The sequence below is a fragment of the Xenopus tropicalis genome, chromosome 2, assembly GCF_000004195.4.
Source record: "Xenopus tropicalis strain Nigerian chromosome 2, UCB_Xtro_10.0, whole genome shotgun sequence".
In the NCBI taxonomy this organism is placed as follows: Eukaryota; Metazoa; Chordata; class Amphibia; order Anura; family Pipidae; genus Xenopus; species Xenopus tropicalis.
The window spans coordinates 63754957-63770133 of record NC_030678.2 but is presented as its reverse complement, the minus strand read 5'-3'; the positions used below and the strand labels follow the sequence as shown (position 1 = coordinate 63770133).

Below are 15177 nucleotides of genomic sequence, written 5' to 3'. Positions count from 1 at the left end.
TATATATATATATATATATATAGATATATATAGATATCTTAATCTATCTTCTGTTGAATTGTCGCCATTACAATTAAAGGTTTTGGAACGAGGTCTAAACTTTTGTCCTACATCACAATTTGATTCTTTTCAGTTAAAGGTGGACTTATATCGTTTCTTCCTCACCTTGAGGTTTTCCCAGTGTATGTATATATATATATAATTGGTGGTTAGTTATGAAAAGTGATGTATACCTGTTTTAATATGATGGTATGATGTCACCTCAGAGTTTCAGAACAAGAACGAATTACTAAACAGCTGCAGTCTATTTATTATAGATGTTCACTGCCAACTGCTCTGCTTTCTATGCAGAAGACTGCATGGGTTTCTACTCATCCAGCCTTCACTTCACCCAAGTACATACCTTGCCCTCATCAGTTCCTAGGGTTGTAAAGGAAAGCCTGGAGCTATAAGTGCAGGGGCTGCATGACAAGGGATCCTAATAACCAGCAGCCAGATTACACTGGTTTATGTTTAGAGATAGGCAGAACTAGGTTCAACTGTGATTTGGTGAGAAGGAAAGAGTTAAGGCAGGAGAAAGATGGCCTGGGGGCGGAGAAAGAGAGGGATGTGATATCAGAAAAAGAAGCACTCACTTCCTTATCTTCTGAGCAGATAGAAACATCCCACCCTCCCCCTTTTTTCTTCTTTTTGTTTTCATAATATCTATTAATAACTGAATGTGGATGTTTTCCCGAATGCATTGTTATATTGTGCTTTCTGTATCTACGGTATTAACTTGAGAGTCAGCATTGTATTTAATTGATGTTAACAAGTGATGTTAACAATTGCTTGATCCAGGGAATGTTTCCAATCACTAAGGGGGTCAGGAAGGATGTTTTTCCCTCTTGAAGCATAAATGGCACCAGCTTCCAGTTGGGTTTTTTGCCTTCCTCTGGAACAAAACAGTGGATATATGATGAAATATTTTAAGTTTTATATGTCACAGCAGCGGTAGGACCTTGCCAGAGTACTGCACAGGTAATTTTAGCAGAAGGAGAAAGGAGGTTCTCTCCTGTGACTACACGGTGGATTGATAGATACAGACGCTACTACTGCTTGTGCTAGGTGACAGCCTGCTTGGATTTACTATCATCAAGACACTGCAGATCCAGGACCGGCAGCAGGGCTGCTCATGGTTGGTAATGCAGCTCCTGCTGGTAGCAGCGTTTGGGGCCATCATCTCTGTAGGTAGAGGCAGTCTAATACTCATTCAAGTCTTCAGCGAGGAACGGCAGAACATAGTAGCAACCTCTTATGGAATTATGGCTTAAGAACATTGCCTTGGGTTAGGCTGGCAAGGTTCTATTTATTTGATAAAATGTGAATAAATGCTGTGGCCATTTTCTCCACCTCCTGTCATTTCATTAAGGTATGTATTGAGGGCAGCAGTTTGTGAGGCAATATATTTTGTTTTTAAGGCTGCATATACAATCCCACAAAATTATTTTTATCAATTCATTACTTTGAAACACTTTATTTCACTTATACAGTGGAACAGAAAAAACCTGAATCAGTTTCAGTTAAGGAATACCATTACAGACAAGGATACAAAACTTTTTCAAAATGTCCAATCCTTAGATTGCAAATTCATTTTAGGCATAATTATATTCTACAATATTGGGACCCATTATCCAGAATGCTTGGGACCTGGTGTTTTCCGGATAAGGGAAACATGAAAAAATGAAAGTGTATAAAAGTAACTAAAATATAATGTGCTGCTGCCCTGCACTGGTAAAAGTTGTGTGTTTACTTCAGAAAGTCTACTATAATTTATATAAATAAACTGCTATGTAGCCATGGAGGCAGCCATTCAAAGGAGAAAAGGCACAGGCACATAGCAGATAACACACTATTGTATTCTACAGAACTTATCTGTTATCTGCTATGTAACCTGTGCCTTTTCTCCTTTTTTCCAGCTTGAATGGCTGCCCCCGTGGCTACACAGCAGCTTATTATATAACTTATAGTAGTGTTACTGTAGCAAACACACCAGTTTTACCGATGCAGGGCAACAGTGCATTATATTTTTATTACTTTAAAGCTCTTTCATTTTTTGGTGTTACTGTTCCTTTAAGTGTACTAAAATATTATTTAAACATAAAACAAACCCAATAGGAGTATTTTGCTTCCAATAAGGATTAAATGTATCTTAATTAGGATCCTGTTTTATTATTACATAGAAAAAGGAAATAATCTGTAAAAATATGAATTATTTGCTTATAATAGAGTTTATGGGAGATGGCCTTCCAGTAATTCAGAACTTTTTGGATAACGGGTTTCCGGATAATGGATGCCATACCTGTATTTTGTTACTTTCTTCAAATGTATACATTCAAATATAACAGGAATTGCAAACACATAAATATAAATATATGGTGGATTCAAGGTGTCAATGAGGTCTTGTCTTCTTTCACCATCTCTGCTTATTTCCATCTTCCTCCAACAATTCCTTTGCCTGATCTAGGACCTTTGGAGCTGTGGGATGCAAAAGAAAATAAGCACTGCTAAAACACTGTGTGCTATTAACTGTGCGCTCAAGCTAATGGAGAATTACAGAGCTGTTTTCTACAAACTTTAAAACTTAGTTTCAAAATGTTTAATCTTTTTTATGAAATCCACTCCTCTATGCCATCAGTTATATCTAGTATAAATAAATTTAAAGCAACTGGACTGGTTTAGTAATCATTGAAGACGTTTCACTACTCATCCGAGCAGCTTCTTCAGTTCAACTGACTGGTATGGGAAGTCCTCAGCATATATACTCTTCCACTAATCCAATCACAATGGCACTATGTAACTCTTCAGAAAGGTGACATCTGAAACTCACAGAGGTGTGAATGCTGTGGAGTTACTTTGAAAGGATTACCAAAGTATCATGCAACTCTTCAAACAGGTGTTACTTTTTGGAGTTGCATGAATGGATATGTGAAGAGTTCTGAAACTGCCGGGGTACAGATGTTAGAACAGCATTGTATGTAGCAGACAGATGGTGTCGAAGTCCCCCGCCTCTGTTAAGGGATGGTTTCTCCACTTTGACATGAATGGCCTCTTTTACACCTCTTTCAAACCAGCGGAAAGTGTGACAACTGATACAGAGTCCAAGGACAAGGAATGTAAACATCTCAGAGGAGCACTGAAAGCTTGTGGCTACCCAGACTGGGCCTTTGTCAAAACAGGAGCAACTAAGCCCAACAGGAACACCAAAAGGAATAACCGTCCTGAGGCAGAGAGAAGGCGCAATATAGTCATCCCATATGTAGCAGGAGTGTCGGAGAAACTCAGGAGAATTTTCAACAAACACCACATCCCTGTGTTTTTCAAACCTAGCAACACACTGAGACAAAAACTTGTACACCCAAAGGATCCAACACCAAAGGAAAAACAAAGCAATGTTGTATACGCAGTACAGTGTAGCGAGGAGTGCACGACCTTTACATTGGTGAGACAAAGCAACTGCTCTCCAAGCGAATGGCTCAGCATAGGAGGGCGAACACTACAGGCCAGGACTCTGCTGTATTTCTACACCTAAAAGAACACTCCTTTGAAAACAGCAATGTCCAAATTTTGGACAAAGAAGGCCGCTGGTTTGAAAGAGGTGTAAAAGAGGCCATTCATGTCAAAGTGGAGAAACCATCCTTTAACAGAGGCGGGGGACTTCGACACCATCTGTCTGCTACATACAATGCTGTTCAAACATCTGTACCCCGGCAGTTTCAGAACTCTTCACATATCCATTCATGCAACTCCAAAAAGTAACACCTGTTTGAAGAGTTGCATGATACTTTGGTAATCCTTTCAAAGTAACTCCACAGCATTCACACCTCTGTGAGTTTCAGATGTCACCTTTCTGAAGAGTTACAAAGTGCCATTGTGATTGGATTAGTGGAAGAGTACATATGCTGAGGACTTCCCATACCAGTCAGTTGAACTGAAGAAGCTGCTCGGATGAGTAGTGAAACGTCTTCAATGATTACTAAACAAGTCCAGTTGCTTTAAATTTATTTATACTAGATATACCATGACCTGGATGAATTAAAATCTTCATAGACATATGCCATCAGTTATAACTATGGCCGTATGCTTTGTTCAATGCCTATTTGTTTAAAAGCCAGTGTTTTAATCTTACTCTGCCACACATTGCCTGGTGAAGGGCATGAGGTAAATAAAGGCCTCTCTGTGGGAGAATGGAAAATAGGTGGTCAATCCTGTATCTGGGTTCTTCATACAAGTAGAGGCTCCATCAAGCCGTCCCAAATTTATGAATAAGTAACACATTTCACTTATGCATTGCACAGAATGTTTTGGAAAAATTTGTGCATGTTTATATGTTTACTAGAATGCATAAAGGCTCGTTATGAGCCAAAAATACAGTTGCAGTTGTGCAAGTTTGCATTAAAGGCAACTCATTGACTTCCGCCTGTTGATGTAGCGGCATCAAAGTGTCCCAAGTCAATTGCCACAGCAAACTTTAGTGCCTAAAGACTTGGCAGCAGATGATGTTTTCATGCCAAAACCAACCTTTCAGTGCAATTAGCGCTATAGCTCATGCTCAACTTTTTTTTTAATGCATTGGCCACAATTGTGTCAGGCACATCACTCCTTCGAGGCCACAATAACACTGATATTGATCATTGATAGTGATGTGCGGGTCGACCTGCAACCCCCGGGCCAGGTGGGTTAGGATTGAAATTGGGGTTACAATGCTCATTTAAGTTGGGTGTGAGCCAGACTGGGGAAGTACATTCTTCCTCTGCTCTTGAAGTTTCTCTGTCTTAAAACCTAAGGCATGTGTAGATGTAGTGTACAGAGTGAAAAAAACACAGGTATCAGTTGGGTGCAGGTTATACAATGCGGCTTAGGGTTGAGTGCGGCTTAGGGTCAGGTGTGGGTTAAGTTCTTCCTGACTTGTACATCACTAACTGATATTATGGGGAAAATGCTGAATTTAAAACTTGCACTCAAAATTGCACTTTGCAAACTGCGCTTGAGTCCTTTTGCCTTCAAAAATAAGCCTTATTGTAGTGTGCTATAAACGACATGAATATCCGTGATCCTTTTAATGGCCATATGTGTTACTGTTATTACACAATAAGCATGGTTAACTTACCTTTTACTGCACCAGAGTTATGAGAAGGGAATAGAAGAGGGAAAAAAAAATATTAAAAAGGAAAAAAATGATCTTATGGAAAAGAAAGAAATGGCATGAAAAAGTATTATAGGTGCAGTATATAATGGGATCATATACAAAAATAACACAATATTTTACTTATATTTTAGTAGAATTACACTATGCAGACTATGTAGACTTCCAGAAAATCATTTTTTCAGTAACACTACAACATTAATATTATATTGAAATTACACAGTAAGTATGGTAAACTCACCTCTTACTGCATCACAATTATGAGAATTGAATGGAAAAGAAAAAGAAAACATTATTACAAAGTAAAGAAGTATTTATATTTTTAAATAAAAACAATGAGTTTAGGGAAAAGAAAGAACTGGTATGAAAGTGTATTGTACAATGAGGTACAGTATGTTTAAGTGCTAAAATAACAGTCAAATTAGAGACAATAAAAGATATCATAGCATAATTTAGCAAATTGCTAATTTTAACAGACATTTCCAGGAATTGGTCAATGGGTTTGGATGTTTGGATAGTTATTTTAAAATTCTCAAAACTGTTAAGAGCTCAACTTGTGCTTTTCCCTATAGAGAGTTTTACCTAAAACCACTTTCATTAAAGTTACTTGAGTGTTACTTCCATATAGTTGCTTCCTGCCTTTAATTCTGAATAATTCCTATTGACGCAGGGGAACTCTGGAGCTTGGTGTTATTTACGCAAGAGCATCAGTTAGTTTCAGAATTATTTATTGCGAGTTGCAAGTTTTTAGGATAACTGCATAATCTGTGTGCCAATTAACACACTAATGAATAGTTTATATAAAATAGTATTTATTAGCAATTTATGAATGTATTATTAAATTTAATTATGACCAATTAAGTAATATCGGGAATCAATGATATGAATTATTCTTAATTCATTCACTAATAATACATTTATAAGTATCATTCATCCCAAGTGCAATCACTAATTTTTGCTACTTACGTTGAAAAAGGACTTTATATTTTTCCCACTCTACATTTTCCGGCTTTGTTTCACATTTCTCAGGGTGTTGAGAAAAATTAGCTTAAGATTAACTTAATGCTCCCCACTATGTAGTTTGTGGACATTGCAGCAACAACGAAAAAAAATTAGCAACAATTTTGTTTTTCTGAAGTAGTTAATATTTACTGTCTATCACACCTTAGTAAACACATGCCTTAGTGCTTACAGATAAGAAATCTTGAGACTTGCATTGCAGTTGCAACTGGGACCAGCAGTAAGGGCAAGGCAGGTTGAAGATGTCCATAAAAACATGAGGGGTTTGGCCTTTTTTGTACTGTGGCCATGACCTGCCTAACTGCTAACTGATCCAGAAGAAGGCAAAAAAAAACAAAAAAAACAGCTACTGAAGCCTCTCTAAATTGACCTGATGTTTTTTTTCAACCAACTTACAATATAACTACAGTATATAACATATTATTGCCTCAGAGGGGAAAAAAATCCTTTCTGACTCCAAGATGGCAATCCAAACTGTAAAGTTTGGGCCCACACCTTCCTTGAAGTTATCTAATGTATCAGCCAGTAGGACTGGTAAAAGAATTCCACAATAAAACAATAAGTTTACTTTCACTGAGCAAAATTAGCAAATTGTTACATAGTTACATAGTTACATATGATTGAAAAAAGACCAAAGTCCATCAAGTTCAACCCTTCTAAGTAAACCCAGCACATACAAACCTATACTTACCAATCTATACACTCACATACATAAACTATATATACAAACATTAATACTAACTGTAGATATTAGTATCACAATAGCCTTGGATACTATGCTTGTTTAAGAACTCACCGAGGCCCCTCTTAAAGGCATTAACAGAATCTGCCATTACAACATTACTAGGGAGGACAATCCACAACCTCACTGCCCTCACCGTGAAAAACCACTTACGCTGCTTCAAATGGAAACTCCGTTCCATCTAAAGAGGTGGCCTCTGGTGCGTTGATCGTTTTTATGGTAAAAAAGAACATTCGCAGGCTGTCAAAACCGCTTTATGGATGGAGCTTTGTCTGTCTTATTATAGTGAATTTGGAGCATGGAAAACCATGAACATGAAGAATTAATCAGTTTATTGAAAGGGTTGTCGTTTTACAAATACTTACAGCTTTTGATGATCCGAAACTCGATTTCGCAGAACATTAATCTGAAAGAGAATGTCATTTAATTTACTAAACTTCAGGTAAAATAAATCTAATAACACTTACTAATACATATGGTACTTATTCTTTTACCTGTAGGTAGGATCCATCACCCAAATAAGCATCTGCATGGCTAAATTCCCCTAAGTGATGCATACATTCAAACCAAAATTATAGTGTTCTGTGGAAATGGATGCTGAGGTCAACTTTATCCCCAAAATCAATGCCCTTGCACCTAATAGAGCACTATGAGAGCCACAGAAATAGACCATTTTACAACTATATCCATTTAAAGTTTTTTTCTTCTGCTCTTTAGACACAACGCATTATCAGAATATAGCCACAAGTGACCCTAAAATTTCAAAATGTTTTATAAAGATGAAGATTGATCAGTGGGTCAGGAAAAACTCAACCCACACCTGACTCTAATTCGCACTCAACCCTAACCTGCAAGATGTTGCCTTTGTAGGACCCGCACCCAACCCGGACCTGTGGGTTTTCATTCTGTACATTACATCTGCACTTGCCTTAGGTTTCAAGACAGGGAAACTATAGGCACAGAGGAAGAGTGTAATTCCCCAGTTTTACCTACACCCAACCCAAATGCGCAATTGTCACCCCATTTTTAATCCTAACCCACCTGGCCTAAAGGTAAGCCTGTGGGTTGCAGGTCAATATCAGTGTCATTGTGTCATTAAGGGTGTGCCTGACACAATTGTGGCAAATGCATTAAAAAACAAACCAACCACAGTTGAGCATGAGCTATGGCGCTAATTGCACTGAAAGGTTGGTTTTGCCATGCAAATTACATCTGCTGCCAAGTCTTTAGGTATATATGATATATAGTTTATATATGTGAGTGAATAGATAGGTCTGTATAAGTATCCGTGTATATATACTGTGTTTTTTTAACATAACTGCTTAATGACATAACATTAGTTTAACAAAATGACTCACCTCATATTTCTGTTTCTTAAATGTAGCCTGATGATCATATTTTTCTGCTTCCAACTCATAGATTCTGTTAAAGAGATGTTGAGCTTCTGTCCTAAACACATATAAGCACACAAATTATTATGTTTTAGGGTTAAATATAATCATGTCTTCTATATAGTATATTAGATACATGATAGATTATATCTAAGCTTTTAGATAAAGTTCTCAGGCCAATCATTTGGTGATACATCTCTGCAGCCACAGTATCAAAGGTATGCCGTAGGTATGATATGGGAAGGGACTTTCAGCCTAATCATTTTATCTCTTTGTAAACATTGATAACAGAAACATTAAAATAGGATTGGTTAATGGCAAAGGGATTTAAGATGATGGCTCAAAGAGAGATTAGTCACCCGTGGTTTAATCTCTTCTTTAGCGGGCCACTAATCTCCTCGGCAATAAAGTGAATCACCAGTGGAAAAGCATATGCTTTACTTTGTCTTCCGAATTTGTTGGCGAAAAATCTGGCCCTGGAAACAGGGCAGGATATACCTGCAGTGCGCCTCTTGGCCGTTTGCACCCTGCCCCCCCCACGCACTCGCACACTCCCCCACCCCCTCACCCACATGTTCTCTCCTCCAGTGCTCGCACCCCCTATGCTAGCACCACCTTCTTTACTGATTGGCTGAACTGAGGACTGGGTGGTTGGGAGATTTAAACAGCTGTCAGAAAACTCCCCTCCAGTCCTTAGTGCAGATGTGGCCAGCTGGCGACATGCCGCCCCTTTATCTTTGCCACCCAAGGCCCAAGCCTTTCTGGCCTGCCCACATGTCCGGGCCTGAGTGGAAAGACATTTTGGGGAAATTAATCGCCCGCGGTATTAACCCACAGGCAATAAATCTCCTTGTGGGCCATCAGCCTTAGGGCAGTGGCAGACGGGCGACTGATCTCCCCAAAATGCCATCCCACCGTGTTATTGCATATGCGCTGTTTCAGTTTGCCGAAGTCACCTGAAGTTACCTTTGAAAGAAACTTAATTTCTGGCGAAATATGGTATATAATAGTTTTTAAGGAGCTGCTCCGTAATATGAGATCACAGCTGGTATAATGTTCATTAACCTTAAAGTTCTTAAGTGCTTTCTGAACTTTACAAAGAGGTCCTTAGTTGTTCATATATTCTCCATGGCCAGATTATTTATTGCACAGAAATGGAAACAAGAGGAGTTGCCAGAGTTATCTGTAATTTTTTTTTACATTAATTTCCTTAATTACTCAAGAATGTTTAAATATATTGAAGGTAAGAACTGTGGTGGTCATAAGAAATATTACCAAAATGGGATGTATGGATTAAAAGTAGCTATGTGGAACAGCCCATGAATTCTAGGGAAAACCATTGATTTGAGGGATATAAATACATGGCTTTGTGCTTGAAATTGCACACTGCGTCAAGGAAAGTGAATGTGCCCTACTGTTCTTTGATTTTTACAAAAACTTTAAATGTTCACAGTATCCCAAATTATTACTTATTTATATATGTGTATATCTGACATTGTAATGAAATTCAGTTACATACAGTTATTTCACATTAGAACAAAAAAGCTATTGCTGTTTGTATTTTAAAATATCGCACTATACCTCAGTTTGTCTTCATTCATGTTCCCAATATTTAGTGGGGTTTTTCTTTCTGTTAGAATCATTTTTTTCTTTTCTCTTTCTGTTTGTTTCTTCCCTACTTTTCTTTCTGTCTGAAATAAGTTTAAATACTTCAGCACGTTAGCTCCTACAAGAGCACATTTACAATAAGATTTGACAAAAATTATGTGATGTACAAGATTAGAAAGTGTTAAGCTGACTCTTACCAAGCCTTAGAGGTATATTGTGCATCCTTAGTAACATTTATATTATTTCTAAGCTCTACAAAAACATGAGTTATCCTACCAATTTTAATATATAATTAAAAAAAAAATATGGACAAAGCCCAGTGTTACAAAATCCCCAAATTTTGTTAACTTTAGAAAGATTTGCGAAACTGTGGAAAATTCGCAAAACGCAGAAATTATCGTGCATCAACAAAAATGTTTAAACGCTGCAAAAAATGATGCACGCAACAATGTTTTGTGTGTCATTTTTTTGGACACACACAACAAATGTTTTTGACACGCACAGCTTTTTTTTGTCACATGGCAAATTTTTCTGCAGCAAATTGTTGCGCCCAATGGCAAAACGTGGAAATTTGCCGCAAATTCATACCTAGCAAAAAATTTTGCTTATCAGTACTGGGGGACCAGTTTACTACTGCTGGCTCTAACTAATGTCCTCTCTGTATTCAATATTATCAAGGGAAGCATTTATCTAAAGTATGTGAGAAGTGATTGTTTTCTGTGCCATTTAAAGAACCATCAAATAGACTGCGTGTGATTAAGCTAATAAACAGTTACCCATTGTTTTAAGAACCACTGGTACACAAGGTATTGAGAAATCTGCTGTGTTTGTATGTGGTATGTTTATGTGATAAAATGAGGGTAAATGTTAGGCACCCCCCAGTGGTTGTATTAACATACCTGATACCCCAGGCCGGTGCAGTTTTCGGCTAACAGGAGCACCGTCCGCGGTATCAAGTGACTGCAATCACTGGGGGGGGGGGGGGTGCCTAACATTTTGTCATCCCCCAGTGATTAGCCCTTGGTCCCGCTCCTTTATAGGAGAACTAAACCTTAAAAATGAATATGGCTAGATATGCTATATATTATATACTAAATGTATTTCACCAGCCTAAAGGTTTGGCTTGTCTATAGTAACGATTCAGTACTTCTCAAAAGTTGTCACAGGGGGTCAGCAAACTGTAATCTGTTAAGTGTCTGCAAAACTCTCATGCTCTGAGCAGCTGTTTAGAAGATAAGCTTAGGAGTTGTGGCAAATTATCAAGCAGGAAATAAAGTTTGTCTGTCATAGAGGGTGATGCTACGGGACTGATTTTTAAGTTCTGATACTAAATGCACTAGTTTCTGAGCTGAGATGCACTAATAATCTCTATTATTTACTAATCAGCATTATATTGTGACATTTATATTCTATATGTACAGTACATTGTGCATGAGTCCTGAAGCTCAGTAACTGAAAACAGCACAGAGCATGTGCATGTAATCAGCAAAAAGGAAAATGGAGGGTGGTACAGCGGTTTCAGAGGCACAAATGTTCACTGCTAAAAGAGCTGGGCCCTGGGCTGGTACAGAAGCCCAAAACATAATGTACAGTATTCATAGCCTACTTCTTAAGTTAAGCTTTAGTTTTCCTTTAACCCCTCCTCTATTTTACATTGAAAGAGTATGATATAATAACAGGAGTTGCATGAAGTTGTGACTCACCAGGCCGGGATGTAAAGTAATGTCCTTTGTTCAAAGGTAATACAGAATAAATAACCAAATAAAAGCACCAGTGAACAAGTATAATTTTAGTATTTATCCTGAAATACAAAAATCAGGACCATCATCATCAGTTCTGATTTGTTGTCAGGATCTGTAGAGAATTGAACTTTGGACTATGTGCTAAACTGGGACTGCATTAACCCACTGGGCCACAGGAGTTTCTTTGAGCAGTGTTTGGTCAGTTGCAGTGATGTGCATCCAGCATCTCTACCTGTTTCCCTCTTGTCTCCACCCATCTTGTTAATCACATGTGTTGCTAGTGTAGGGATCCATAGGGTTAACTAGTCCCTATGGCTTTAAACCCTGCAGCTTCCTGGTTTTGTGCTGTTACTGGGCAAAGACCTATGTGTCAGTTTTGAGTTGCATGTGTGTGTTTATTGGTTAACAGGGAGACCACACCCTTGGGACACAGATATAGTGTTTAGCAGGGGGTGGGTCTGCCTCTTTGGCTGCCTTTGCTCACAGGGGAAGGAGCACTGTGCTGGAGGCAAGGAACTAGGCCCCAGTAAAGCCGTTGCCCCAGAGTGTGGTCATCCACTCTGGTGGATCGGGGACAGGGACCCCGTGAATGAGGACCAATTAGATAGCAAGTTTTGTGGAGCACTTTCTATGAGAGTGAGATAGTGAGGGAAGAAAGCACGAGCAGTTTGGCTCAGAGGAAAGTAGCTGTGAGAGTACCCTTCCAGACAGGCACTGTTGCCTCAGTGTAGGGCCACGGTTTAGACATAGGAGGCAGGTAGTCTGTGAACCCTGATCCAGAGTTGCCGTGGGGCCTGAGGAGTGTGGTATCCAGCTGACTGTTCCAGAGAGGGGGTGTACACCATCTCTGTGCTGTCCTCAGAGAAATGCTATGCTAACTAATGTGTGTGAGTATATTGCATAACCCTGCAAGTTGCTTGTCGCTGAAAATAAACCAGTTCTACTGTTCAACTGCAAGAACCTTCTGGCGCCCATTTGTTATTCTGCACTGCACACAGCTACAGTGGGTTGTAGTTTCACTACACCATAGCTCAGTTTGGTTACTTCCACATAGCGAAGGCCCATCCTGAAGGACTGAGTCGTGTGTACCCCATGCTCTTGAACTATCTAGTTGTGCTGTTGGCTTGGTTATAGCCAAGAAAGGGTTACACTAGTCTAGAAATTAGGGGCCTTTATAAACCTGTTCCTTACAGATCCCAGTTACTTGATCATTGTTGCTTCTGAGCCTGATCTAGCCTGTTTTCTGTGATTCCTGGTTTTCAAGTTACCTGCCTGGTTCCTTGCACACGTTCTCCTGTCCCCACCTGGTCTTCTGTGGATTCCCATGTTTGACTTCTGACTTGTTTTACTTAACCTTGCTTGCCTGCTGCCGTCCACTGACCTCAGCCTGCCTTATAGACCTTTCCAGTCTTCTGCCAGCCCTGACCATTTTGCCTGTTACCGGACTCCGCTTTATATACTGTTTGCCTCACCACTGGCCTGTATTTCAACTCGTTTTTGTTCTGCTTTTTCATCTGTTTTGTTACTTCTCTCATTAAATCAGTCTTCACCTTCATTATGGCTTTTGGTTACTATGCAGTTCCAAGGGTTATTCAGCACATAAGCTCCTACCTGCTGGTCACTCACCCATGGCCAGACCTGACATTTGTACAGATTGTCTAAGCTAGGTGTATGTTAAAGACAACTGGACACCCTGTTATATGGACAGAAATGCTGTTACCTAGGAAGCAGTACTGAACTGATGTGATTATAATCCTCAAGAAATATGAAACTGGGCCACCTCTGCTAAACTGAAGCATTGTACAGAAAACTACATTTGCTATGCAGCGCACTGTAGAAGACCACAGTAAGAATAATGGGTGGCCAAAACGTATAAAGTATAACTTGCTTGATAACAATCCTGACAATGCTGATGAAAAATATAGCAAAAATAAAAAAGAGAATAATAAAATACCTTTTGAAGGTAGCCTCCAAAGTGAAGCATGTTGGAAAAGGCTTTCTTTTTTCTGACATCATCCTCAGCTCTCTTTCTGTTTTCCTCTTCTTCTTTGCGTGCACGTTCTTCCTTGAAAAGCAAAAAAGAAATATTGATGATTACAAAATATTTACTGTAATATTTACTGTTATGACAGATTAAACTAGATTATGCTATATTACTATAAATTATGTAAGGTAAGAAAGGCAGACCGCTCTTGAAATTCACTGTACTTTTAAACAGGCTTCAAATAATATAGTAAAAATTTTCAACAGTTTGTTGCAGATTGCAGAACCAAATAGGAATACTTTCTAGTATGTGAAGCAGAGTAGCAGAGATTCTACTAGTGGCTTCAGCCTGCAGATTTCCGTGTGGCTAGTAATTATGGACTGAATTCACAGTTGGAAGTATTATAGAGTTTAGACCATAATAATGCTGTCACACAATCTGAACAAAATGCCATGCAATCTAGAAATCATGACCAGCCTTTAAGAAGTTGCATAGATGGCAAAACTTATGCAATTTAAAGTTTATATTAGCCTAAAATGAGCTGTTTAGAAGCAGAATAAGGAGAGGTCACTGTTGTATCACAGCTACTTTTGGTAAGACTCTATCAATACCGGTAAGTTTCAGGTCCTTACTGTTGTGGATATGCCTAGGGTAATTACTCCACTGCCACTTATTACTAGAATTTCTTACTGCTTTCTTGCTAATTACTGAGATTTCTTGCCACAAGCTTTTGACATAGATCCTACAACAGATGATAGTTTGTATTGGCCAAAAAAGGGTCAATAGTTTTGTTGTGCGTTATAATAGATAGGAAGCCCTGAAGCTATAAACGCAGGGGCTGCATGACAAGGGATCCGAATGACCAGCAGCCAGATTACACTGGTTTATGTTTAAAGATTGGAAAAATCAGATGCAGCTGTGTTTGGGTGAGAAGCAATAAGTTAAGGAGGGGGAAAGCTGGGCTGGGGGGTGGAGAAGGATAGGGATGTGATGTCACAAGAGAAGGAGTTCACTTCCTATCTTCTGAACAGGTAGAAACATCCCACCCACCCTCCCTTTTTGCATACTTTGTAAAATGCCAGGATATTGTCTTCTTTATGCTCTCATATTATCTATTAATAACAGAATGTGAATGTTTTCCTATATGCACTGTTACATTGTGGTTTCGGTAACACTATACAGTATGAATGTGAGAGTCTGCATGGTATTATTTATGTTAAATGAAAGTCAAATCCTTGATCCCAGGGAATTTTCCGATCGCCAGGTGGGGTCAGGGAAGGAATTTTTTCCCTCTTGAGGCATAATTGGCACAGGCTTCAGGCTGGGATCAAAACAGTGGATATATGTTAATGTATTTATAAGTTGTATCTGTCACAGCAGCGGTAGGACCTTGCCAGAGTACTGCACAGGAAATTTTAGAGGAGGGAGAAAGGAGGTTCTCTCCTTTGACTGCATGGTGGGTTGATTGATACAGACGCTACTACTGCTTGTGCTAGGTGACAGCT

At 38.9% G+C, this 15177-nt stretch overlaps 1 protein-coding gene across 5 annotated transcripts in view; it reads right to left on the bottom strand.

Annotated features, from left to right (window-relative positions):
- Nucleotides 1-2352: 2352 nt before the first annotated feature.
- The window catches only part of tnnt2 (troponin T2, cardiac type), a 28824-nt gene continuing 15999 nt past the window's right edge, over nucleotides 2353-15177 (bottom strand). For 4 of the 5 annotated variants that reach the window (XM_002932124.5, XM_012954361.3, XM_004919727.4 and 1 more), the window contains 7 exons: nucleotides 13643-13753; nucleotides 9920-10029; nucleotides 8306-8396; nucleotides 7313-7353; nucleotides 5427-5432; nucleotides 5150-5155; nucleotides 2353-2517 (listed from right to left, as the gene is read on the bottom strand). In XM_002932124.5, the coding sequence (XP_002932170.2) occupies nucleotides 2466-2517; nucleotides 5150-5155; nucleotides 5427-5432; nucleotides 7313-7353; nucleotides 8306-8396; nucleotides 9920-10029; nucleotides 13643-13753 (417 nt within the window). In that variant the 3' untranslated portion in view covers nucleotides 2353-2465. Of the gene's footprint in view, nucleotides 2518-4043; nucleotides 4168-5149; nucleotides 5156-5426; nucleotides 5433-7312; nucleotides 7354-8305; nucleotides 8397-9919; nucleotides 10030-13642; nucleotides 13754-15177 lie in introns of those variants that run through there. The other variant, XM_031896821.1, reaches the window with a different exon arrangement.